The 23,287-nt window shown below is 34.7% G+C and overlaps 4 protein-coding genes across 6 annotated transcripts; 2 read left to right on the forward strand and 2 right to left on the reverse strand.

Annotated features, from left to right (window-relative positions):
* Positions 1-471: 471 nt before the first annotated feature.
* LOC111006400 (Galactose oxidase/kelch repeat superfamily protein) lies at positions 472-6,814 on the forward strand. Of its 2 annotated transcripts, XM_022278333.2 has the most exons (14): positions 472-690; positions 826-922; positions 1,053-1,130; positions 1,210-1,329; positions 1,437-1,503; positions 2,161-2,222; positions 2,356-2,495; positions 2,576-2,702; positions 3,761-3,875; positions 3,965-4,053; positions 5,329-5,412; positions 5,522-5,842; positions 5,937-5,996; positions 6,164-6,814. In XM_022278333.2, exons 2-14 carry the CDS (start codon positions 833-835, stop codon positions 6,338-6,340), a joined length of 1,530 nt encoding a protein of 509 aa, XP_022134025.1. In that variant the 5' UTR covers positions 472-690; positions 826-832; the 3' UTR covers positions 6,341-6,814. The 2 variants fall into 2 exon arrangements, with proteins under 2 accessions (XP_022134025.1, XP_087978715.1); XM_088122589.1 differs by lacking the exon at positions 472-690 and having other exon boundaries at positions 809-922; positions 994-1,130.
* Positions 6,815-7,493: 679 nt separating this feature from the next.
* Positions 7,494-11,216, reverse strand: LOC111006399 (NAC domain-containing protein 53). 2 transcript variants are annotated; one of them, XM_022278331.2, is made up of 6 exons: positions 10,790-11,216; positions 10,418-10,695; positions 10,086-10,280; positions 8,683-9,180; positions 8,476-8,593; positions 7,494-8,371 (listed from the first exon to the last, which is right to left on the reverse strand). In XM_022278331.2, exons 1-6 carry the CDS (start codon positions 10,953-10,955, stop codon positions 7,947-7,949), a joined length of 1,680 nt encoding a protein of 559 aa, XP_022134023.1. In that variant the 5' UTR covers positions 10,956-11,216; the 3' UTR covers positions 7,494-7,946. The 2 variants fall into 2 exon arrangements, with proteins under 2 accessions (XP_022134023.1, XP_022134024.1); XM_022278332.2 differs by having other exon boundaries at positions 8,683-9,177; positions 10,790-11,215.
* Positions 11,217-15,169: 3,953 nt separating this feature from the next.
* On the forward strand, positions 15,170-18,531 carry LOC111006017 (ras-related protein RABC2a). The gene is made up of 6 exons (XM_022277752.2): positions 15,170-15,492; positions 16,257-16,325; positions 16,577-16,642; positions 17,128-17,249; positions 17,446-17,574; positions 18,033-18,531. The coding sequence occupies exons 1-6, from the start codon at positions 15,348-15,350 to the stop codon at positions 18,141-18,143; spliced, it is 642 nt and encodes a 213-aa protein (XP_022133444.1). The 5' UTR covers positions 15,170-15,347; the 3' UTR covers positions 18,144-18,531.
* Positions 18,532-21,486: 2,955 nt separating this feature from the next.
* On the reverse strand, positions 21,487-22,886 carry LOC111006018 (uncharacterized). The gene is made up of 2 exons (XM_022277753.2): positions 22,674-22,886; positions 21,487-22,576 (listed from the first exon to the last, which is right to left on the reverse strand). The coding sequence occupies exons 1-2, from the start codon at positions 22,722-22,724 to the stop codon at positions 21,920-21,922; spliced, it is 708 nt and encodes a 235-aa protein (XP_022133445.1). The 5' UTR covers positions 22,725-22,886; the 3' UTR covers positions 21,487-21,919.
* Positions 22,887-23,287: the final 401 nt, after the last annotated feature.

Here is a 23,287-nt window from a genome sequence, read left to right on the forward strand (position 1 = left end):
TACAAGTACATATTAAAAGAAATATGACAGGTCAATTGTGATGAATTAATATGTTGATTTTTTCGTTGTACTCATCCAAATATATATATAGATTTCTTTAGTACAACATGTAGGGACGGAGAAATTCAAATTCATGATCTTCTAACCGACATAAGTGTAAGTAACTATATTCGAGTTGACAATTAAAACATAGATTAATCAATAAATTATTATGATCAATCCAAGATTCAGGTCCCAGTTAATTAAATATTTATATCAAAGGTGTGGTTCCAAATCTTTGTTTTCACCCTCATTGATTTATCAAATGATATCATGTGAAATTAAAAGAAAAAAAAGGTAATTAGCAATTTAGCACTATTTTAGTTAACCAATGATCTATAATTTTATTTAAAATAAAAGGTTATATGTGATAATAATAATTAAAAAAATGGGACGCCGGTGGGATATTGAAATGAAAGTGTAGGAAGAAACAAAGACGACGACTTTGACCTTTACGGTGGTCCGCTCCACAGACGCATCTTTCTCTTTCTATCCCACAGACGCAGATCGGACGAACTCTGAACCCGATCGGACGGCCTGGTTCTTGTTTTTTTTTTTTGCTTCATCGCGATCTCCGTATTCGGATTTTTGCGAACAATTCTTGTTCTTACCCGGTACTGCTACCAGTAATCCACCACCCTCATTACGCAGGTACTACAAATTCTGATTTGAATCTTATCTATTTTGCTTTTCGATTCCTGCAATTGCGTCAATTTCCTCGATTGTGGCCGTTGAATTGTTATGAATTGCCAACTTTATGCCCTCGACTCGAATGATCTGCTGCAGGTAGGAAATGGATGTCGACAATTGGCGCTGGGGATTGGCCTATGATCAGTGGGTGGCACTGCCGGTGTCTAGTTCTCGACCGCCAGCTCGTTATAAGGTAAATTGTTGTTTTGACGTCGGATTACGTAGGCTCTTCTTTGCCTCGTAATGATTTCGCGAGTGATGTAGATTCTCGGGGCAGTCTTGTTGTGCAAGCTAATTTCGGTGATTTCGTCTCTTTACTATAGCATGCTGCAGCTGTAGTTGATCAGAAACTGTACATTGTCGGTGGAAGCCGTAATGGCCGGTATCTCTCTGATGTGCAGGTATGGAATATGGTAGGCCATTTTGGTTTATGTTCATCTACATTGGGTTGATTTCCGTTTCATGTTTGTCTATATACAGGTCTTGGACCTTAGCAATTTGTCCTGGTCCAGTCTTAAACTTCAAATAAATTCTAGTGCTGAGAATTCTGAAGGCAATGGTGCACCGGAGGCCCTTCCACCTATCGCAGGGCATAGCATGGTAATCATTATAAGGCCTTCTTATTGGTACAAATTACGTGCCCCATACCTGTCTTGAATCACGTTTATAGTCACCCGCTGGACTATTTGGATAATTTTAACTGGCAGGTCAAATGGGAGAAGAAACTTGTCATGCTGGGTGGAAATTTGAAAGGATCATCTGATAGAATTTTGGGTTTGTGCTCTATGAACTAAGTTATTGTCTACGAGATTATATATATATATATATATATATATATATATATATATATATATATTTATATCCGTGAGTGTCGGGCCAGCTTACGCGCGTCTACGAGATTATATTGTTCCTCTATGATAATTCATAATGCCCTGCTGCAATATTTTTAACTGAATCCCGTTCTCTTTTTTATTTATTTTTAATGATATTTTGTGTTTCTATGTGTGAGGTATCTCCTCACAAAGTTCTTTGATTAAATTCCCAAAAGCAAGCCCGAAGGCGATACAGAAAAACAAGATAATCAACCCACCAATTCGAGAGGGTTGGGAACTCTCCTAAGAGAGGGTGGGGAACTCTCCTAAGCTACAATGTAGCAACCAAAAAACACTGAAATCCAGAATGCCCCCCTCCTAACGACATTCCCTCCCTAAAAAGGACAACATGTCCCACTAACAACCTCCAGTTAGGCTCACAGCTAGGCCTACCTCCCCCTCTCTTGGCCGTTTGGCCTACAATCACTCAATGATCATCTTACCCTTCCCTTTCTCCTTTCTACTATACGTCCTTACTATTGGGGGCCTAACACTATGCTGCAGTATGTTTTTTTTATTTGAATTCTGGAACCTTATTCTCTACTTATGGTCCTTGCAGTTCATTGCATTGATCTAGAAACAGACATATGGAGCATTATGGAGACGTTTGGAGAAGTTCCGGTATTTGACCAAAGTTTTGAATGTTATGGTCTTGATTTCAGTGCTTATGCTGTATCAAAGTTTTACAGACTTTTTGCTCATATGTCACCCTTCAAAACGATATTGATCATATTGCTCATGGAGTATATTTCAGACTGCTCGTGCTGGACATTCAGCAACACTTTTTGGTTCCAAAATCATAATGTTCGGTGGTGAAGATGAAAGCCGGAGTCTTCTAAATGACATCTATGTTCTTGATTTAGAGACGTGGACCTGGGATGTACTGGAGACAAAGTAAGCATTCATTCTGCTTGTTTAGCTAAGTATTGGTCTACTTTGGGAAATTGCTTCATCACTTCCTTGGGCTTTGATAGGCAGACACCACCACCTCCAAGATTTGATCATACAGCAGCAATGCACGCAGAACACTACCTCCTAGTTTTTGGCGGTTGTTCTCACTCAGCCTTTTTTAGTGATCTTCATGTGCTGGATTTTCGAACTGTGAGTATTCCTCTTCTTGCCTCTTTTCATTCTTTTTGGCATGCATGTGTTTTTCTCATTGAAGTGATTATTTGTATGACTTGACTTACTGTTCATTTGGCTTCTCAATCATTTCTAAACTGTCATTTCATATACCTCTTACCAAAAAAAAAAAAAACTGTCATTTCATATACCACAAAGAAAAAGATTAGAATGTTTGGGGACTATATCGTAACTAGGATTTTTATACTAGTACTTGCACTAGAAGTTATCATACTTGTAAATTGTAATGCCCTCATAGAGCAATCATGTTAATATACCGCAATCTTGCTATGTCTACACTATGGTTGGTGCTGTTACCTTGGCCAGTATTGATGCATGAAATTGTGTGATTCCTGAATGGTATTGATTTGATTATTTATCTCCTAGAAAGAATTGAACTTCTTCGTCCTTTTGTAGTAGTTGTGTATTATCTGTTTAATGAGTGATTCTGATTCGTTAGGGATATAAGAGGCAAGAGCATGAGGTTTCTTAAGCCATAGATCTTAACTACGTGTTACAGAAGTTGGAGTTTATTTCCAATTTTATATCTGTACCGCCCCCTGAACTCTGATGTTCTTTGTCATGTCAATTATATTAAAGGAAGCCTTATTTTTATCCTTACCTTGTAGACCCATGGTTGGTAGGGTGGAGCATCAACTACTCCAATGGCTTGCTCAGTGAGAGATTGGTTGATTATGAAAAACTTGAAAGCTGGAGCTACCAGATCCAGCTCTAGATCGTAGGCTTGCTCTGCTTAACATTTTGGGTTGAGCTAGCCAATTCTTCTTTTTTTTTTGGTGGAATGGAACTTTTTGGTTCTAAACCATTTTGTAATTGTCCATTGTCAGAATCAATTTTGGTTCTAAACCATTTAAATCTATTCTGGTTGTCCGTCAGTGTCTTGAGTATTTGATCTCGCCATAGGTTAGAAACTGAAACCATAAGCCTCCTGCTAGAATTATTGCAGTGTCCCGAGAGCATCATTTTTGTCAAATTTTATAAACTCAAGAAGCATTAAAGTGTTATGTATGCTGCAGATGGAGTGGTCCCAGCCAGAATTACAGGGTGATTTGGTGACTCCCAGGGCTGGCCATGCTGGTATAACCATTGGCGAGAACTGGTATATAGTCGGTGGTGGTGATAATAAAAATGGTATCTAGAGCTATTTTAAAGCATTATATGAACTTTAACATATTAAATTACTAAAAGATTATTATGAATATGTGGACATTCTCTTTCAGGTTGCCCAGAAACAATTGTGCTTAATATGTCTAAGCTTTCTTGGTTAGCTTTGACAAGCGTAAAGCAAAGAGAACCCCTTGCTAGTGAGGTGATTGCAGAGAACATTCTCGCCTAGATTCTTTCCTATTAATCAATTTTATCGATATTACATGTGGAAGTTTATTTTATGGTTGCAAACACTAGGTATTACTTTTTATGATAACATCTTGAGATCGCATTGATTTGTCCTGGTGTGTAATGTGCAACTGTTCTGGTCCTTTTCCTTTATCTTTTCATTGAAGTAGCCTTGATGGTTGTTTTATGCCCTTAATTTCCCGGTTAACATAAAATATATGATGACTTATTCCCAAGAAATAGGTAATTTGCAACTTTTCTCGTCCTTTTTCTTTCTCTTTTCATTGAAGTAGCCTTGGTGGTTACTGGTTGTTTTATGCCCTTAATTACCCGGTTAACATAAAATATATGATGACTTATTCCCAAGAAATGGGTAACATGCACAGCTATTTTCCCCAAAGAATGAAGTATTGGCCTGGGATTTGGAATGATTTCCAATTAAGTACAAATATTTCTCGTACTAATATTTTTGCCCCCAAGGGCAGCCTAGTTGGTAAAGGCTTGAGGTCTCTTGGTCATACTGGTTTAGAGGTCTCAAGTTCGAACCTTCCGGTAAGCTTAATACCAAAATCCCTTGATGTCTGGGATCCGGACCTTGAGACGGGCGCAATTTTCCCTGGGTATAGGGGAGCAAGGCTCCGACTACCAGTTATAAAAACAAAAAGGAATAAAAAAAAACATTTTTGAAACCTTTGGTTTTTGTTACTGATGACAATTTTTTATCTTTATGAAAAGAGTTTTGATGGGACAATTATGTAACTTCAGTAGAATGCAAGTTGTAATCTTAGAAGCAAAACATTAACATACTATGTAGTGCCTTTATGGAGCCAAGTCCCTATACTAACAAATATGACGAAAAGAAGTCTGTCACTATCTCCAACCTATAATTTCTGATTCCTAGAGCAAAATGCACATACAACGATCACATCTACATGTATATGTGAGAAGTATTTACTATCTCCTTTTATGTTCTTAGGGTGATATATGCTTTTGTTTTTTGAAGCTTAGATCTTTTAAGGTGAACAAATGGTCCAAAAAAACATGTCATATAATCTAATGATTGCATGCATATATACACTAGTGTTCTCTTTCTTATATGTTGTTTAAACAAATGGTCCTAATGTAATGATGTCCTTGACTTTGTCAATTAATTGAGATTTCCCTTGATGCAGCAATGTAACTCTAGTGTCTTGATTAATAATGTATGTGGTCTTCTTGGTGTTTTACTACCAATGCATTTTGGAAATAGGGAATCAGTATCAGTTTGGCTACAATTGAACAAGAAAAATATCTGGTTGCATTTGGTGGTTACAACGGAAAGTATAACAATGAGGTATGTTTTAGGTGAATAATACACATCTCTTTCTGTTTTTATCTTGCTATCTCATGAACCGTTCCGAGAGTTTGTTCTTGTAACTTATTTCTGTGTCCTTAACTTATAGGTTTTTGTCATGAGACCCAAACCAAGAGATTCATCACGTCCCAAGATATTCCAATCACCAGCAGCAGCGGCAGCAGCAGCTTCTGTTACTGCTGCATATGCCTTAGCCAAGACTGAAAAGTTGGACTTTGAAAAAATAGAAGATGATGTCTCTAAGGGAAGAGAGGCAAGGCATTCTCAACCAGATGGCACTTTTGAACTCGAGGCCATTAGAGAAGCGAAAGCTAAGCTAGAACTGGCACTTTCTGAAGTTGAAGGAGAAAACTCTAAACTTAAACAACAGATTGATGAAGTAAACAATACTCATGCAGAGCTGTCCAAGGTACGTGGTTTGTGGTAAAATTTACACTTACAAGATGTTATTTCATGTTTGGTTCTGAACTCTTATGATTTTTGTTGACTTTTCATCTCATCAGGAATTACAGTCAGTACAAGGTCAACTAATAGCCGAACGATCAAGATGCTTTAAACTGGAGGTTGTATTTCATAACAAAATTTATGACACTGCATATTTTCCCTTCCCTTTGACCCTGACGCACCAGGCGGATTCATAGAAAAGTTGACTTTTGATGATCATATCATATTGATTAAAAGATCTTAGCTTAGGTATCATTTTCTGAGTTTGTTCCTGATTGACCAACAGGCACAAATAGCTGAACTACAAAATATGCTAGAATCGATGCAATCCATTGAGCATGAGGTCCAACTCCTGAGGGAACAAAAATCTGCACTGGAGCAACATATGGAGGTTGCTTCAACTGTTCAGAGACAAGGTTCTGGCAGTGTGTGGCGGTGGATCGCGGGGGGTACCAGCAGCTAGTCCTCAGAAGCCAGTTTGATAAATTCTGCTCCAGTAAGACGACCACCTTCAAACAGCCAGGATGTTGTGAAGCTAAGATCAATCATGTTACATCAAAAAATTTCGGTATCGGTTTCTTAATCTTTGATTGGCACGTAACAGAGACGACACTTGATGTGCTCGATTTGCAACAGATTACACGACTTCGCCCCAATGGATACAAAAGATGAAGTTGTAGTGCTCTGGAAACACTACAGATAGTTGGACTCTATTCATTTTTCAGCATTTGTTCTTATACTCATTCTTTGGATTGCCTTCTCTGATTGTTTTGGTCTTCTTCTATCATTGACCAATTACTTCATTCAAATGTGGGAGCGTTCTCCATTTTGGGTATCTGTGTGAAACTTCTCTTATGTACAGTAAATAGTATTTAAATGTTTTCAAGCTAAGATAGAAATTTACACAAATAAATTCATATATTTTATTGTTAGGAAAGGTGCTTGACCATCTCTAAAATGCAAAACACCTCATTTGCATTTTCCTTTTTCTTCAAGCTTTTGAGTTGTACTATAAAACCACCCCTCTAAAGGGTGTTGATGGAAAATTGTACATTTCTTCTCACGTATGTTTACTCAAACAATACCCTTCCTTGTGCCAACTCGATGTGACACTGAAGTAGGGAGTAGGAGCCGTGACACTCAAGTGAGGAGTAGGGGCCATAGTACACAAGCCGAAGCTTAAGACCAATCTTCAGTTAAGAAAGAGACTGTTCCCATTTTTTGTTACTGTTTTCTCTTTTATAATAAAAAAAATAAAATTGCAAGTCTCCAACATCTATAGATTCAAGTAGAATTGCAAGCCTCCAATGATGAAATAAGATCTTCATTTATGTTGGAACAAATTGAAAATGAGAACAAGAAACAAAAAAATTATTTTATAAAAAATGAGAAACAAGAAGATACTAAACACTCTAAAAGAATAACAGAGTATGACAACCAATAAAATTTTAGCACCTATCTAAGCTAACTGTAGATTTGAGTCTTCATCAAAAATATTTAATATTTATGATGTAATATTAAAGAAAAAGAAGCTCTCAGATAATATATGGTTGATGAGATTACACAAGGGAGAAAAAAATAAATAAATAAAAATCAGTAAGGCACAAAATGAATCCTTGCAGAGAAAGTAGCCCTAAACTTGAATAAAAACAATTGTAAGTTTCTCGTGAATGATGAACAAATTCCAGTGTGGTGAAAGTTTCTCTTCCCTTTGTTTTCTCATATACCTATAACAATGAAGAGAGTAAAGTAGCGTTTTGGGATCAAAACGCATAAAAGAAAACCAAATAACCTAAGATAATAATATATATATGCAAGTATAAATGTTCTCTTCCCTCATCCAACTACTGTGTAAAACATCTCTGTAGTGTAGACAAAAGAATGTATAAAGTTAAAAAGCAAACCCCAGAGAGCGGGCAAGGGGAGTCGAGGCAGTGACTCGAGAAGGGCAGTTCCATTCCATTCCACCTCAGTTTATATGCTGTTTTTGGCTGCTGGAGAGGGAGATTTAGCAGCAGCCAGTAAAACCTTATTCATTGCCACACCTAATCTTTAATTCTGCTTCTGCATCAATGGGAATATATACAACTCCCAACTTTATAGCTCACTGAAAGTATAAGGACCCAGAAAAGCAGAAAGAAGAACAAGAAGCTGCCCCGTGACCCCGTATTCCCATTCTTCTGAGATACTGCAACAAATATCGGTGTCTGGCGGATGATATCGTCATTGACACCTTGAAGTCCGCCAAGAAAATGGGTTTGGTTGACCTCTGCATACTTTCGGTATAAGGCCAAGGAATTTGCCAGATCTTCACTTGATGTCAAGCTTCTTATTTGGATCATTCCGGCAGTCAAATGAACTGAACTGGAAGTTGGAGCGGCTGAGTTCTGCTGAATGGCCGTGTCCTTTGATGGATACTCTGAAGCAAATGCAGGAGGAGCCGGGATGTCGCCCAACAAGTAACTGGCACGTTTGAGAAATGATGATCTTGAATCTGAAACAACAAAACATTAATGAGTAGGTGATATCATGAAAATGTATCTACCATCCTGATTCTAACTATTATTGGTGTGTAAATTTTTATGTCGAGAATTCTACCCAAGCCTGTTTCAGTAGTAGCCTCAGGCTTTTGCTTTGAAGTGGATGCATCATTGCCGGAAGCAACAGACGTTTGTTTGATAGCAACGAACTCGTTTTCTGCAACTCCATTTGCTTTCTATTAAGAGAGATTGTAGTTTAGTTGAAGTTATCTTCAAAGTTTAAAATCCCAAATGCGCAACTGTAATACTTGACAGTAAAATTTACCTCTTCAGGAATTGCTTGGCCAGAAATAGGATCTTCACTGCCCAAAATTTCTGATGGGTCAAAAGACAGCTGTAAGTTGTCATCATCTGCATCAAAGAATGTAAGATACTCTTCAAGCACGTCAAAACCAATAGGATCAGTTTCAACTGGATTTGAAAGATCATTGGCCTCAAGGAATAGTTCCTCATTGAGTGCAAGATCGTCCGGAACACTTGGGTAAGGCTCATCAAGTAAGTAATCAACATCCTCATGCTTATAATTGTCACTTGATTCCGCAAAATTATCACTTGATTCAGCATTCCCACCCATTCCGCATTGCTCTGGTAATTGAAAGAATCCATGGTTATGCTGTAGCTCCAAAGTATCGCCTACACATACTTCTGGTTTTGTATCACTTTCAACAAGCACATCGGGTAGATCAACATGATTGCTAGTGTCTTCAGGATAGTTCGAGGGAAGTTGAGCATATTCAAATGGAAGTCCTTCATCAAGATACTGCTGCCCAAAGACAAAGCATCTCAGCACACTTTTCCAACAGGTTAACGTATTACAACTTTTTTTTTTGGCGGTTTAACAATGATTTGATCAAAAGCACTCGAGTAAATATTAAAGTACCATTATTAGAACATTTAAAAGTGGTTTTTTCATATCCTAAGAATATTCTTATTCTTAACTATTGGGTAGTACTTCTCAAATTTTCATAATGTTGAAAAAAACTTTTTGTGCCTCTTTAATCTGTGATAACAGTTCCATCCTACTGACTTAACGACAGACTTCACGCACCATACTGCACCATACTGCTAGCTAGAAGAGATAAGGTATTTTCTACTATTATATGTTCCACCTAAAGGTTCGACACAAGATTTTAGGCTATGATCCAAAACCTAACGAACAAGGCTGCCCCCTGGGGAAAAATGATTTAGCGCCTTCAAAAGCATTTGATTAGTTTTACTTTTTCCTTCTAGAACTGCTAGATAGAATAGAGTTTGATTAAAACACTTCTCCCAAAGCACTCTCTAACTCACCATTAATATAGTATATAAAATCCATTTTTAGAAGGAATAATCATGCTTTCAATCATCCTTGACCTCACCCTTTCATATACATATGCTTCATAATCCATTTGCAAACAATGAACCATCCTTTTTTTTTCTGTTTGCACAGTTTACTAAACAACCCTATGGAAGATCTAGAGCACACATCAAATAACCTATATGAAACCGTATGGAAACAATTCAATTGAAACTTAGCAGCAGAAAGGACCAAGCTTAGATAGTCCTTTGCAATCTTACTGGTGAAGAAACTATATATATATTAACAATCGAAAGTTGAGAATCCTTCCTAACCATGGAAGATTGAATGGCAGATAGAAGTTTACTGGCTATATTGAACAAAGCACAAACCTGAGCAATGTCATCCACTCCAAAATGGATATCATCATCAACTAACCCCTCATTGGCCACAACCTCCTCCCCAGGCATTACAATTAACTCTTCATCGTCCTCCCACTCCTCCTCGATAAATGGAGCTCCATATTGTTCTCCGTTCTTCGGTCCTGTACCACTCTTTTGAAATATCCTACAAAGCACAAAAGCATCCTGCCCATCGAAAACAATAGCCAAACAATTCAAGAAGAATTAAAATTCAGCGGAAGACGAGAGGGAGAATGCGTACAGTACGAAAACACAAACCCCAAAAAGAAAACGTAAAAGTTCAAAAAGTTTGAATTCCCCACCTGCACAACCCCAGCTTTCTCCAAGTCCTCATCCGTTAATCTATATTCATGCATCACCCAATTGCTGCGATCCCCGCGAGGCGCCCGCCCGCTGTGGTAAACAAGAGTCTTCTTCATCCCAACAACCCGTGAGTTGTGACGTACCGGCCGGTCCTTTCCGGTCGTCTTCCAATACCCCTTCTCGGTAGCTCTATTGGTCCTTGAACTGTTGCCATATTTCTTATCCAGAGGACTAAAGAAGTACCACTCCAAGTCTCTAGTCTTCAGCTTCGACTTCTCTGAAAAAAAAAAATCCCAACATATAACGACCCGATTACCAGAATTCCAAACAAAATCTACACATATCAAAATGAGAAAGAGAAGGTAACCTACCAGGAAGGTCCCACGGCTCCGATTTGTATATGTCAGTGACGGAGATAGGCTCGAAACGGACGGATTTGCCGGAAACTTTGCGCCTGAGATAATAACGCACAAGTTCCTCGTCGGTGGGGTGAAATCGAAACCCCGGAGCAAGAGACGCAGCAGAACCACGGCCCATAAGAAAAATAACCAGAAGATCAAAAATCGATAAGGGTTTAACCGATTTTCCGAACAGAAAATGAGAGATCGAAAACGAAACTAAAATTAAAAGAATTCTTCGACAAACTTCATCTTCAAAGATCAATCCTGTGGATTTTCAAGCAATCAAGGATCAAATGGATGAAAAAATCGATAGACGGAAGAGGAAAGCAGAGAAAAATGAAGCCGGAGAATCGGCAAGAAGAAAGTCCATTTTCGCTTCTTCGTCAGGAGGGCTCTTTTAGTCTCTTAGTTAAGAAGAAGGTTCGGGAATTAATGTAGTCTAAAATCACTCGTCTGTCACGCTTCCCAAGTGAACGTATCAACCAGATAAGTACACGTGGACTCCCTTGTAGTGGTCGGTTACGAATTGGTAATTTTACTGTGACGTAATTGCATCCGTCAGATTAATTCATAAGATCAAATGCATCGAATCGAAGGGTGAATGAATATGAAGTGTAATTATATTTTTAATGAAGTATCGTTACAATTTACTGTTTTCTTAATAAGAAATTATTTAAAATAATTTACCATTTAATATTTGCTTTTCTCCTCAACTTGCCCTTGGAGATTTTACTTCCCAGTGCTAGGAAATTTTGTTTATAAGGGTATAAGTGTAATTCATAAAAACAATAATACTAATAAAACAAAATTATTTTATTTGTTTTCAAGAACGCGAGGAGGAAGTTGCCCAAGTTCTTACTTCATTCTTAAGGCAAATATATGAAGGTGACTTAGCTAATGTCAATTTTAGCCCTAACTTTTTCCCTTTTTTTAGCATAGCCTAACCTAACTTTTGATTATTAATTTTGAGAGGTTTATCTTATGAAAATTTTAATTTTTGGTTAAATTAAGTTAAAGTTATTAAACCCTCAGTCTAATAGTTTCATGGACTTTAAAAAATATTTAATAGGTCAATAAACTTTCAATTCTGTATATAGGTTATTGGCATATTCGACATTTTTTAAATATAAAATTAAATTATGTACCGAATAGAATCCTAAAATTTTTAATTTTGTGTCTAATAGGTTTGTGAATTTTTAAAATTGTAGAATATGTCGTGGACTATTAAATACAAAATTGAAAGTTTATAAATTTATTAGACACAAAAATGAAAATTAAGATCTATTAGTCGCTTGGTACGAGAATTTATTAGACACAAATTTGAAAATACAAGGATTAGACTTGTAATTCAACCTCATTTTATTGGGAGAATAAGCCCCGATAGTTTTTTAAAAAATAATGGACTATATTAAATGATAATCAATTTACATTCATATACATGGATTTGTAATTCGGTTTCATTCTTATTATGTAGTATAAATTACAATGTTAATCTAAACATAGCTGTTAATATATATATATATATATATATATATATATATAAATATATCAAAGGTTCTAAGTCCTCCACCCTCCATATTTGTTAGAATAAAAAAATGAAAATTATAGTAAATAAAACACAACTTCCTTGAGAAGACTACATCAAATAAGTTGACCTGACTAAATAAATAAAATAATGCCAATTGGATTGTATTATAATAGGGTGCATTTTGGTTGATTCCAATTTTTGAAAGGTCAATTTAGCTTCTTTTTTTTTTTTATCTCAAATTATTTATCATTTATTTTGGTCTTTCTTTTTAAACCAATAGGTTAGCTGAAATATTTTTAGGTTGCAATTTCTTTTAAAAAATAACATCGCTCTAACTGCATCAACATTAATTAAAAAAAAAAGTCCGAATAGAAACAATCATTTCAGTCTCTTGAACATTTTGCCAAGCAATTATTTCTAACAATTTAGTGTGTGGCTTTGTTGCTTCTTCTCGCTCCCTGCATGAAATTATCAAATCACTATATTCCTATGAGATTATTTGAGAACTCGATAAAGAACAAAAGAAGATTTTCAATATTACAAACGTATCACCTGAATATAAACTTGTCACTCATAACTATCTCTATTTATAAATTGTTGGGCCGCATAGTAATGGCCCAATCGTTTCGCCCTGAGACCAGTAGTGGCCCATTGGACGCCCTTTAATATTGACCCAAATGTTTCACGTTGAGACCAGCAGTGGCCCATTGGACCTCACTTTATGATTGGCCCATTTGGGTGCAAGTTCTTTTTGCTGGGCCTGGTTTATTTACAAAAATAGCCTTATATATTTGTATGTGTGTGTACATGTTTTTTATTTTTTAGTGGACGTGAACCAAATTTTCTTTTAACTTATTTTTTAAGAACACTCTTAACCTATATCTTATATCTTATCTATTAAATTAGGATCGAATCAATATTTAAATTTTAGTATCACTTCTATTAATAAAAAAGTTTAAAAGAAAAATCTCTTATTTATTACGGGACTAAATTATGTAAAATATCTTAAATTATAAGATTAGTTTCAATTTTCCTAAATATTTTAAAATCAACGATTTTCATTAGCTTAGTCACTGAAGTCAAAATGAAATTATGACCTAATATATAAATAGTAGCTTGAATGTTAGAGATAAAAAAATGTAAATAAATAAATAAGAGCATGAGGGGCTGATACAAGATTTTGGGAGGAGAATGGGCGAGAGTTTTTGATACAGTACAAGGTTTATTGAGTTGGAGATAGAAATAATTTATTCGTTCATTAATTAATAAATAAATAAAATTCTACGCCCTTGCAAAACCACTAGTTTTCTATTTGCCTCTTATTTTCTTTTATTTTTATTCATTCTTATTTTGAATGTATATATAATTTTACTAAATAATTATTTACTAATAAGAAATTAATTATTTTTTACTTATAAAAATGTTTGGATTAACTTCCATAAAAGTCACATAGCATTCCTATCATAACCAAGCACAATAATGTTTGATTTCCAACAATTTGATTATATTTTGTTTATGAAATATAGCCTTTTATCATTTATTTTCCAATTTGATTATTGTACTAATTAATTACAATTAAAAGTTAATATAATTCGTTAAACACGTTTCTTTTGAATTTGACTTAATAAAAAAATTAATTAATTAACGACAATTAATTATTTAAAATTAACTAATGTAAATTAATTTTCGGGAGTTAATTTAAATGGTCTATAATTAACTAACATCAATTAATCATTTATTTCCATCAAATCAATTAATTTCTTAACAAATCAGCTTGATAATTCCAATGAAAAATTATGGAGAGAATGGAAGACTTTTTCATTTGAAAAGAGACAAATTATTGCAGGCGCTGATGCCTGCAAAAGCATACCAAAAAACCCATTGAAGGAAAGGGTAACCTTGTCCAATTATGCTCTTATATTATTTAAAATTTTCAATTTATTATTTCATATTTTTAACATTGTCGGTAAATATTAAAGTCATGTCGTTATAAATTTAAATGAGAAATCACCATAACAAAAAAAAAAAAAAAATGCAAAATTTATACTCACTCCTGATGATAATTTTTTCCCCGTTATAATCATTACAAATTTTATATTTATTTTTTTCTAAAAAGAATTATATTCTCTCTCCCTTTTTAGGTTATTCTTTCTCCGCTAAATATTATTCTTTAAAGGAATAACTGAAAATTTTGTGTTAAAAAACATCTCATCAATCAACCTTAACATTAATCAAAATAAGAGGAAAAAGTTTAATCCTAAAACTCAATTGAAAATATTTAAACAACAGAGAGATGAGATGGAAAAGAAAAATATTATTTTCCTTCTAATTTAACAACATGATTGTCGTTCTCAAGTACAATAATATTCTTATATCTCAATTATCTCTCTTGATACCTTCTTAAAAATGAATAAAATACCACATAATCTAAAAGTTTAAACGGATAAATTAGATAAATTTAATTCATTTGTATTTATATGGATTCTCACTAATATGGTCTACTTTGGACCCTCAGGTCTATGCTTTTAATTTCACAAAAAAAAAAAAAATCAATCTACATAATATGAATAATTCTATTTGTCTACTTGGAACTTTGCTTGCATGGACACTTTACAAACTTAAGTAGGAAAACTTTCCAGTACAATTTGTTTGTTTCTTTTTTGGTTCGTGCCAATTATGGTATCCAAAATCGACCATCTCTCGTCTCACTTGTCAAGGTTCGAACCACTACCTTTCAATGGATGATATATGCCACCGTCATCAAAGAAATACTTAAATATTATGGCCATAAATGCTATAATTTAGACTTACACACGTACGCTACCGGCTACCGCCAGCACCACCACTGTTTCATTTGCATAGCTATAGCTCACAAACTTTTCTTCAGATGGTTTTGGTTTCTTCTTCTTTTTTCCCGAGAAAGCGATTTTCTCAGAGAAAGTTGAAGGAGGGGGCAACAGAAAAAGGCTGCTGGTTTTGCTTGCTTATGAGTGTTGGAAAATGATGGGTTCTTCTTCAAAAGGAAGATGGTTTAGCTACGATTACTCTTTCAAGATTTTGTTGATTGGGGACTCTGGTGTGGGAAAAAGCAGTATTCTCCTCAGTTACATCTCCAATTTTGTTCATGATCTCTCTCCCACCATCGGTTCTCTCTCTTTCCCTCTTTCTATATTTGCATGTTTGTTTTGGTTTCAAATTACCCAGATGTTCTATTCACGGTTTCCTTCTTACTTCCATTGTTTTTCTTCTCCCCTGTTCTTAGTTTGCTGGTTTCAATTTTGTGATTGATTTCTGGAATTTCTTCAAGTGCTTTCTGAATTGGGATTTCATGCTGGAAATGGTTTCTCTGTCTCTAACTATCTTCAAGGGCTAAATATTGTTAGAATCAACTTTGTGGTTTAGTAAATTTATTCCTAAATATTGATTAGTTCAGGACTTGAGAGAGACATATTGAGATTTTCATTGTTAAGGAGCTTTTAGAGAGAATTAAACGGTAGCCTAGATAGATAGTAGTTTTTTTTCCTTCTTAAACAGGCAATTTCTAATAGAGAAGCTTGTGATTGGTTCATCATCTATGGATTAGTTGAGGTGAAATATTCTTATGTGTATGCATATGATCAATAGGCCGTGAAATGATACTTCTGATCGAGAAAATATCGTCGATAAGTATAGTTAGATGTGATGAGTGCTTGTATTATACATATGTTTGTAATGCTGCTCATGATTTCCCATTTTAATCAATATAACATAATTTCCATCTCCTGTTTAAACTTGAAATATGGTTTGACGCTTTTGCCCGGAAGTAATGTTTTGTAAGTTTTCGGTAAGTAGATAACAACAATGGGCAATGATATTATATCGGACGAGCTCTCTCATATAATCTTCAATTTGTTTGTTGTGTGGCTTCAGGTGTGGATTTCAAGATCAAGACTGTAACAGTTGGTGGAAAAAGATTGAAGCTAACAATTTGGGACACAGGTATGGATGATTGACTAGTTCTTTCTGGTCTCATTTTTACTATTTTTCCTCCGGCCGTTCTTCTACGATCATCCACTTATCTTAGAAAGTTATTCCCCCATGTAATGTGAGAAATAGCATTTGTCTCAAGTTCTTGGTGGTAAAAGATAAAAAATAAAACAGCCTTGTGAACTTGACACTCTTTATCGAGGATTTTTGTCGTTTCATTCAAGACACTTTCCAGTACGTGAATCCTATGTTCTTATATGCAGCTGGACAAGAGCGGTTCGGAATGTTGACAAGCTCTTACTATAGAGGTGCACATGGAATCATTCTAGGTATGCCAGAGAGGAAATAATCTTTGACATTCTTCTATTTTATTGGGAATGTTGATTAGCTACCTTTCATGAGTTGCTGTTTCATCTTAATTTCCTTCATGGATTTGTAAAATGAAAAATTCAGCAATTGAGAGCATATGGAGACTTTTTTTGCTCAGTAATTTAAGACAACAAGGATAAAGAACTGAGATAATAGAAACAGGATGAAAGAGATGTAGTCAATTAGTGTTCACTTCTGCTCTATCTTTTATCCTCTTTTGTTTTAGAAAGTCTGTAGAAACAGGATTTGTAATTTTTTTCTCCTCGTTTATTTTCTTGTGTACCAAACCATTTGCAGTTTTGGAGAGAAAGTTTTGTTCTTGTTTCTTATATTGTTGAAACTGGCTCTCGTGGCATGCTTTTTTTTTTCCTTGTTCACAATTTGAGTGTATAAAATTTGGTTTGAACTTCCTGAGGCCTGATACTGACCTAATATTTGCCAATAGTGTACGATGTCACACGACGGGAGACATTTACGAACTTGTTGAATATATGGGCAAAGGAAGTGGAGCTGTATTTAACCAACCATGAGTGCATAAAAATTCTAGTTGGAAATAAAGTTGACCGGGTAAGTTGTATGATCCTGCTATTTGATTCCACGTTCATCCTTTATCGACATTCTGTTGTCATGCCGTGCTACTTTGCTTGCATTGGACAATATCGATAATCTTCAAATCTGAAACTCTTCATTCTAAATTACATTACATTGGGAGAGAATTTTTAAAAGTGCAGTGTCATGTCCTTGGGATCTTTAATATTGACAGGGTAGTGAAAGAGTGGTATCGACAGAAGAAGGGATGGCAGTTGCAGCGGAGCATAAAAGTATGTTTCTCGAGTGTAGTGCTAAAACTCGAGAAAATGTCGATAGATGCTTTAGAGATCTCTGTTTGAAGGTAACATTCTATCGCCATTTTTATTTGAATCATCTTCTAATCTTCATTATTATGTTATAGTGGGACTGATAACAGCTAACAATAGCCACTGCACACCATTTCATAAACATAAATGTTGTCCAGGAGTGTAGTCTTTCAGAACAATAATTCATACTCTCCTAACTTACCAAATGAAATTTTTGGTTTAATACATTGTTTAGTCATTTATTACCTAAACTGAATGCAAAATTTCCCTGAAACTCAAAAGCAAGCCAAAAATGATAAAGAACTTGTCTAAGTGACAGTTCCGTACTTCCACAAAGTAATGATAGCCTGTTGAGGCGTTTGCACTTAGCATCGAGTTGAGAGTAGCTCTAGAAGTGGCAGAAAACTTCCATGAAACGCGACACTCGACAGTAAATGTATTTCATCTCATGGCTTTTTTGGCATGGTCTAAATTGGTTCTAACTCTATTCCAGATACTGAAAGTTCCAAGTCTACTGGAAAATGGATCAGTCGCCATGAAGCAGCAAATTTTGGACAAAACACGAGCACGCAAAGCAGCGGAAGATGGAGGTTGTTGCCACTAACACGATGGTGCGCGCGTTACATCACAAGACACAAAACCAAACTTGCAGAAACAAATTTAGGAGATCTAAACATACTGCTGATGGAAATTCTTGAGAAAAAAGGCACAAATAAACCATCCAAGGTGATCATATATGCTCTTTTGCAATTCAATTTATGGCTATCACTGCTCCCATCAGTTTTTTTCCCGTTCAAAGAAAAAGAGGAGTGGCTGAGTTTTGTTGGGTAATGTTTTTGAGTAAAAAAAATGTAATAGAATCTCTGTAGATAATGTGAATACAGCGATAGTAAATACAGTTTTTTCCCACTTTTGTTTTGGAAACTTCATCCCAAAGTTTCAACTTCTGTTCATACTGATGAAAAAAATAATGCTGGTTTTAGTCTCTAGAATGGTTGTTTGATTGATAATTGCTATATTATATATATTGTAGAAGCTTCCTTTCAGTTTGGTGTAGAACTTTGAAGATTTTATGTTAATTGTTTCCTAGTTCAGGAATTTGATGATTGTTGGGGAGTTCGATAACCTTTTTTTTTTAATATTTAAAAAGTATGCATAATTTCTCATGATTTTATAGATATATATATTTTTTTAATTTTTAGTCAAATTTTACGGAAAAAAATGTTTTGAAAAAGTGATTTTTTTTTTATTTTTCAGAAAGTAGATAACAAAATAAAGAAATTTAATTTTTAAATTATTTTAAAAATAAAATTGCTATCAAACGGCACGAGATGAAAGAAGAACCATGAAAATGGCGAATTTGGACACGTGGGTGTAAGAATTCGAATATGTTATCGAACCGGACAAATTGTTATTTACCAATTTGAAAGTTCATTTTTTTTGTTAAGGTTTGCAATTTATTATTAGATAGCTCATTTTTCTTTTCAGGTTTAAAAAAGAATGTCCTAATAAACTTTAAATTTAAACATTGAAATTCATCATACTTCCATATTGTCATCTACCATAAAAGTATGAACTATAAATGGTATTACATTATGTTTACATTAAAGTATGTGATATATTAGATTATGTTTCCATTTAAGTGAATGATATATATGGATAATAACTGGTATCAAATTATATTTCCATTACCATAAAATAAATAAAAAGAATAAAAAATTAATAAGAATGGAAGAAAGTTACCATTTTTATCTTTCTCTACTTAAAAAGGTAAGATATTACTTATTATTTTTAATGGTCCCTTAAATGCTACTAGACCCTAACGTCATTTTTAAATATATTTCTATTTACCCTTCGAGGATGTGGAGTGATATTTACAAGGTTAACTGTGACTACTACTACGATATATATATGATTGGAGGTATTGAGTTCGAAGATAAATTTTGATTGATGATTTTCGTAATTATTCAGACGAGTAAGAATAATCAACAAGTCATTCGAATTTTGAATGGATCACGTGTTTTTTCTTTCAGTACAACAAATTGGGGGTATGAAGATTCGAACCTCCGACCTCAAAGGAAGGAGTAGGGTGCCAATTACTACTAAACTATGCTCATGTCGGTAAATACATCACGTGTTATCTTAAATACATTATTGAAATCTAAGGGACAAAAAATGTAAAATTCTAAAACTTGGAACCAAATAGATCTCTAACACAAACTTCAATTATCAAAAGGGTATTCATACCAAAAATAATTTTTTAAAAATACAACCAATCAACTTTAGGCCCATTGCCAACCCATCAAATGTAATGGGCCTAAAGTTGGCCCACTTCAGTTTCCTCATTCCCCACAAGTTTCTCGTCAAGAGTTTTCTTGTGATAATATAATTAATTGATAAGAAATGATAAGTAAACAATTGTAAAATATTTTACAACACACATGCAATAAATAATTTCAAAATATATTCTCTCTCTTTTACATTATTTTTTTTTTCATCTTGAATAATGTTCTTAAGAATAATTCATGTAAACACCTTTTCGATATATTTTTAACATTACTTCCAGAAACGTAATAATGAATGAATCTTTTATTTCATTTTTTCCCTTTTTAGAACTACATGGTTTATTACTTTTTTGCCCAAATAAAAATAAATTGGATATATATATATAGAGGTAACAATTTGTTGACAATTTTGTTGTCATTCTCAAGTAGTGTAAAGTGAGGTCATAATTAGTAAATAGGGCATCATAATGAGCATGTGGGGTTGCATGATAAAGCCTAACGCGCTTTCAAGAAAGTTGAGCCATATTTTTACATACTTTAAATGACTTTTTTGGCTTTCGTTTGGTACTACATGATTTATAACCCAAAAAGAAAAATAAAATAAAATACTTTCGCTCCAATCGATCCTCGAGATTTTTTCTCGAGTGGTCGTAGAAATGACCTAATCAAAATGTGAAATCTAATAAACAAAAAACCCGACTAAAAGAAATGTAAAGGTAGTCTATTTCAATCTGGTTAATATTAGTTGTCAATAATGTGATTGATATAGACTTGAATATAGACCATAATTTCAAATTACTTAAAATAACACAACTCAATATAGAAGAAATTCAAGACTTACACAGCTAGCACGCTCATATTTACCCAGCAATTTAAATTCATCTCTTATTTTATGAACCAAAGTATAGCTTAAAAGACAATTAAGAAGCTTAAAATGATTCAAATTTTGAATATACATAATCTATATTTGAACGTTTCAATATCGAGTATTTTTTTTTGTCAAAAAGAGCATAGTTCAACGATAATTGACATATACCTCCAATCATGAGGTCGTGAGTTCGAATCTCCTCCTACAACATGTTAGTACTAAAAAAAAATATCGAGATTTTTTTTTTTCTATTATCTTGTTTTCTTGTACTTTTACATTTCTACCCATTTCATTCTCCCTTCTAACGTGTAGTGTTAAATGTAAAGAAAAATTGACGTGACACTGGCCTGATGAACAACTTTTTTTTTAACGAGCATTAGCAACAGCTAACAAGTTCACCAAAAGAATCGCAATGATAAGAAGAATAAATTTCTCTTTTAAGTTCCAATCTCCAACAAGACTTAGAACAGAAACCTAACATGCAAAGAATTAACTTTTAGTGTCTTTAACCATCCAAATGTTGGGTTAATTGTGTCCCCTTTTGCACAAAGGCCAAGCTTTGAATGCTTTAATAATGAATGGGAATCTAGAAAGATTGCTGCACTAATTAAAGCCACAACATACCCACTATGAATGGTGGGGATCTCCAAAATGCCTCAGACAAAGCAGAATCTTTGTGAAGATTTATCCTCTTATTGCATCTAATGATCATACTTCATTTCTAAAAACAGAGCAAAAGGGCCCAAAATATTGGCCAAAAAGTGCTCAAAAATGAACTCCTAAGCCTCAACAGATTCAGCTGCAAGTTTGAGAATTGGATTTCATTAGTAATAACAGTTATGGTTACAGAACTGAAAAATGGTCCATAAACAAAGCCATAGCCATGGTTGTGTTCTTCTGTCATTCTTGTTCAGACAGAAGGGAAATGAATGGCATTTGGCAATGCAGCATCACAAAAATATTTGTTCAAGTACTTTGTACTTGGTGTTTGGAAAGAAAGTGAATGAGAATTCTCCTCTTTTTCTTCTTCTTTTCTCCACCCACTTTCCCTCTTTTTTTTTTTTTTTTTTTTTTTTGGTGTGGTTGTGATAAAGAGAATGGAACAAACTACCTCCCAGATTACACATCTCACAATCACAGCAAAAAGAAAAAAAGGATGACAGTAAATCAGCAGATGGGCATTGAAAAAAAGTAGAGAGAATGAGAAATCAAGAGTCATTGGGACTATTACTGTGCCAGTTTTTGATGCTTGTTGTGGGAATGTTGAGAGACATCAGAGAGCAGAGAATGGCTTCTCTTTCTGATGTCAATGGAAGAGCTTTGAGCTGGAAGCTGTGAAGGGCGGGGAGAGATGATCACGGGTGGGATGTCGACCGAGTCGACGAGCGGTGGCGGGTGCTGCCAGTGAGGGAGCGGCCCGGCGAGGAGGAGGTTCTGCAAGAGGGGGCCTGCCTCTATAACTGCCTGTAGAAGCTTGCCTATCTCAGGCAATGGCTTCTCAGAGGCATTTTTCCGAACAGTTGGTGGGACGTCCTCAGAGGCATTTTCCCAAACAGTTGGTGGGAGTTCTTGAGGTAACAATGGCTCTCCCACAACTGGGTCAGTTTGAGAAGACTGAATTGTGTTGTCATCAGAATCACTGTCACTTTGTGGAGTGACTTCTTGTTCTTGATTCTTTTTCTGTTGAAGCATCATCAGATTCTCAAACATCAACTTCCCACATTTTGCTTCAACTTCATCTTTCTCTTTAATGGCTCTGTTCAGAAGATCTCTGAGGTTCAAAATTTCACATTCTCTTCTCAAAATCTCTTCCTTAGCTGACATGATTGTTGTTTCAAGCTCCAAAGTTGTGTAAAAAAGAGCATGCCTCAGCTCCTCCATTCCCTGAAAAATTGGATCAATTTAGAACAGAACCCAGAAACCCAAAACTTCAGCAGAAATAGAATTATGGCAGAATTCAACATTTTTATGAGATACCCACATCTTCTTGAGAGCAGAATTCCCAGCTAAGAGACGTGCATTGATCTTCCATGGATAGATTGCAGTGATCAATTCAGATGAACTGAGGAAGAAGAAGAAGCAGATAAATAAGAGTTTCTGTAGTTCTTTTTTGCTATTGACAGAGGAAAGTTGTGGCATTCCTCTGTTATTTTTTCTCTCTGCTTTTCACTTTTTGTGTGATGGATTTTTCAGTCTCTCTAATTGGGGTATTTATAGAACAATCATGTCCTATATGTCATGCAAAAATCCCAAAAATGGGAGAGAAAAATTAAAAAAAGAAAAAACTTTGCTTTTTGTGGGGGCTATTTTGCAAAATAACTTTTATTTGTGAACATGTATTTAGATAATTGTATTCGAACCGCCGTTTTTTGTGATTATTTTTATCGTAGATTAATAGCGATATTGAATGGATAACAATCTTTACTTTTACAAGTCACTCGATCACCATTTTTAAAAACAGTTTTCAACACAAAAGTATTTTTCAAAAATAACCCTCGAACATGTTCATAATTGTCATTTGACTTTAATTTAATTAAGGACCCACGGAAATACGTTGCAATAGCATATATATTAAGTGAATAAATGACGATTTAT

This window comes from Momordica charantia, assembly GCF_013281855.1.
Source record: "Momordica charantia cultivar OHB3-1 chromosome 4 unlocalized genomic scaffold, Mcharantia_2.0 BLBB01000004.1, whole genome shotgun sequence".
Lineage (NCBI taxonomy): Eukaryota > Viridiplantae > Streptophyta > Magnoliopsida > Cucurbitales > Cucurbitaceae > Momordica > Momordica charantia.

Excerpts from the sequence above, each read along its gene's own strand:
- LOC111006400 (XM_022278333.2), top strand. The coding sequence starts at position 833 with ATGGATGTCGACAATTGGCGCTGGGGATTGGCCTATGATCAGTGGGTG. Across the intron at positions 1,131-1,209 it reads GGTATCTCTCTGATGTGCAG|GTCTTGGACCTTAGCAATTT; the intron begins GTATGGAATATG and ends GTCTATATACAG. Across the intron at positions 4,054-5,328 it reads GAGAACCCCTTGCTAGTGAG|GGAATCAGTATCAGTTTGGC; the intron begins GTGATTGCAGAG and ends TTTTGGAAATAG.
- LOC111006399 (XM_022278331.2), bottom strand. The coding sequence starts at position 10,955 with ATGGGCCGTGGTTCTGCTGCGTCTCTTGCTCCGGGGTTTCGATTTCAC. Across the intron at positions 10,696-10,789 it reads GGAGCCGTGGGACCTTCCTG|AGAAGTCGAAGCTGAAGACT; the intron begins GTAGGTTACCTT and ends TTTTTTTTTCAG. Across the intron at positions 9,181-10,085 it reads GAGTGGATGACATTGCTCAG|CAGTATCTTGATGAAGGACT; the intron begins GTTTGTGCTTTG and ends GTCTTTGGGCAG.
- LOC111006017 (XM_022277752.2), top strand. The coding sequence starts at position 15,348 with ATGATGGGTTCTTCTTCAAAAGGAAGATGGTTTAGCTACGATTACTCT. Across the intron at positions 16,326-16,576 it reads GCTAACAATTTGGGACACAG|CTGGACAAGAGCGGTTCGGA; the intron begins GTATGGATGATT and ends TCTTATATGCAG. Across the intron at positions 17,250-17,445 it reads TTGGAAATAAAGTTGACCGG|GGTAGTGAAAGAGTGGTATC; the intron begins GTAAGTTGTATG and ends TAATATTGACAG.
- LOC111006018 (XM_022277753.2), bottom strand. The coding sequence starts at position 22,724 with ATGGAAGATCAATGCACGTCTCTTAGCTGGGAATTCTGCTCTCAAGAA. Across the intron at positions 22,577-22,673 it reads AATTCTGCTCTCAAGAAGAT|GGAATGGAGGAGCTGAGGCA; the intron begins GTGGGTATCTCA and ends CCAATTTTTCAG.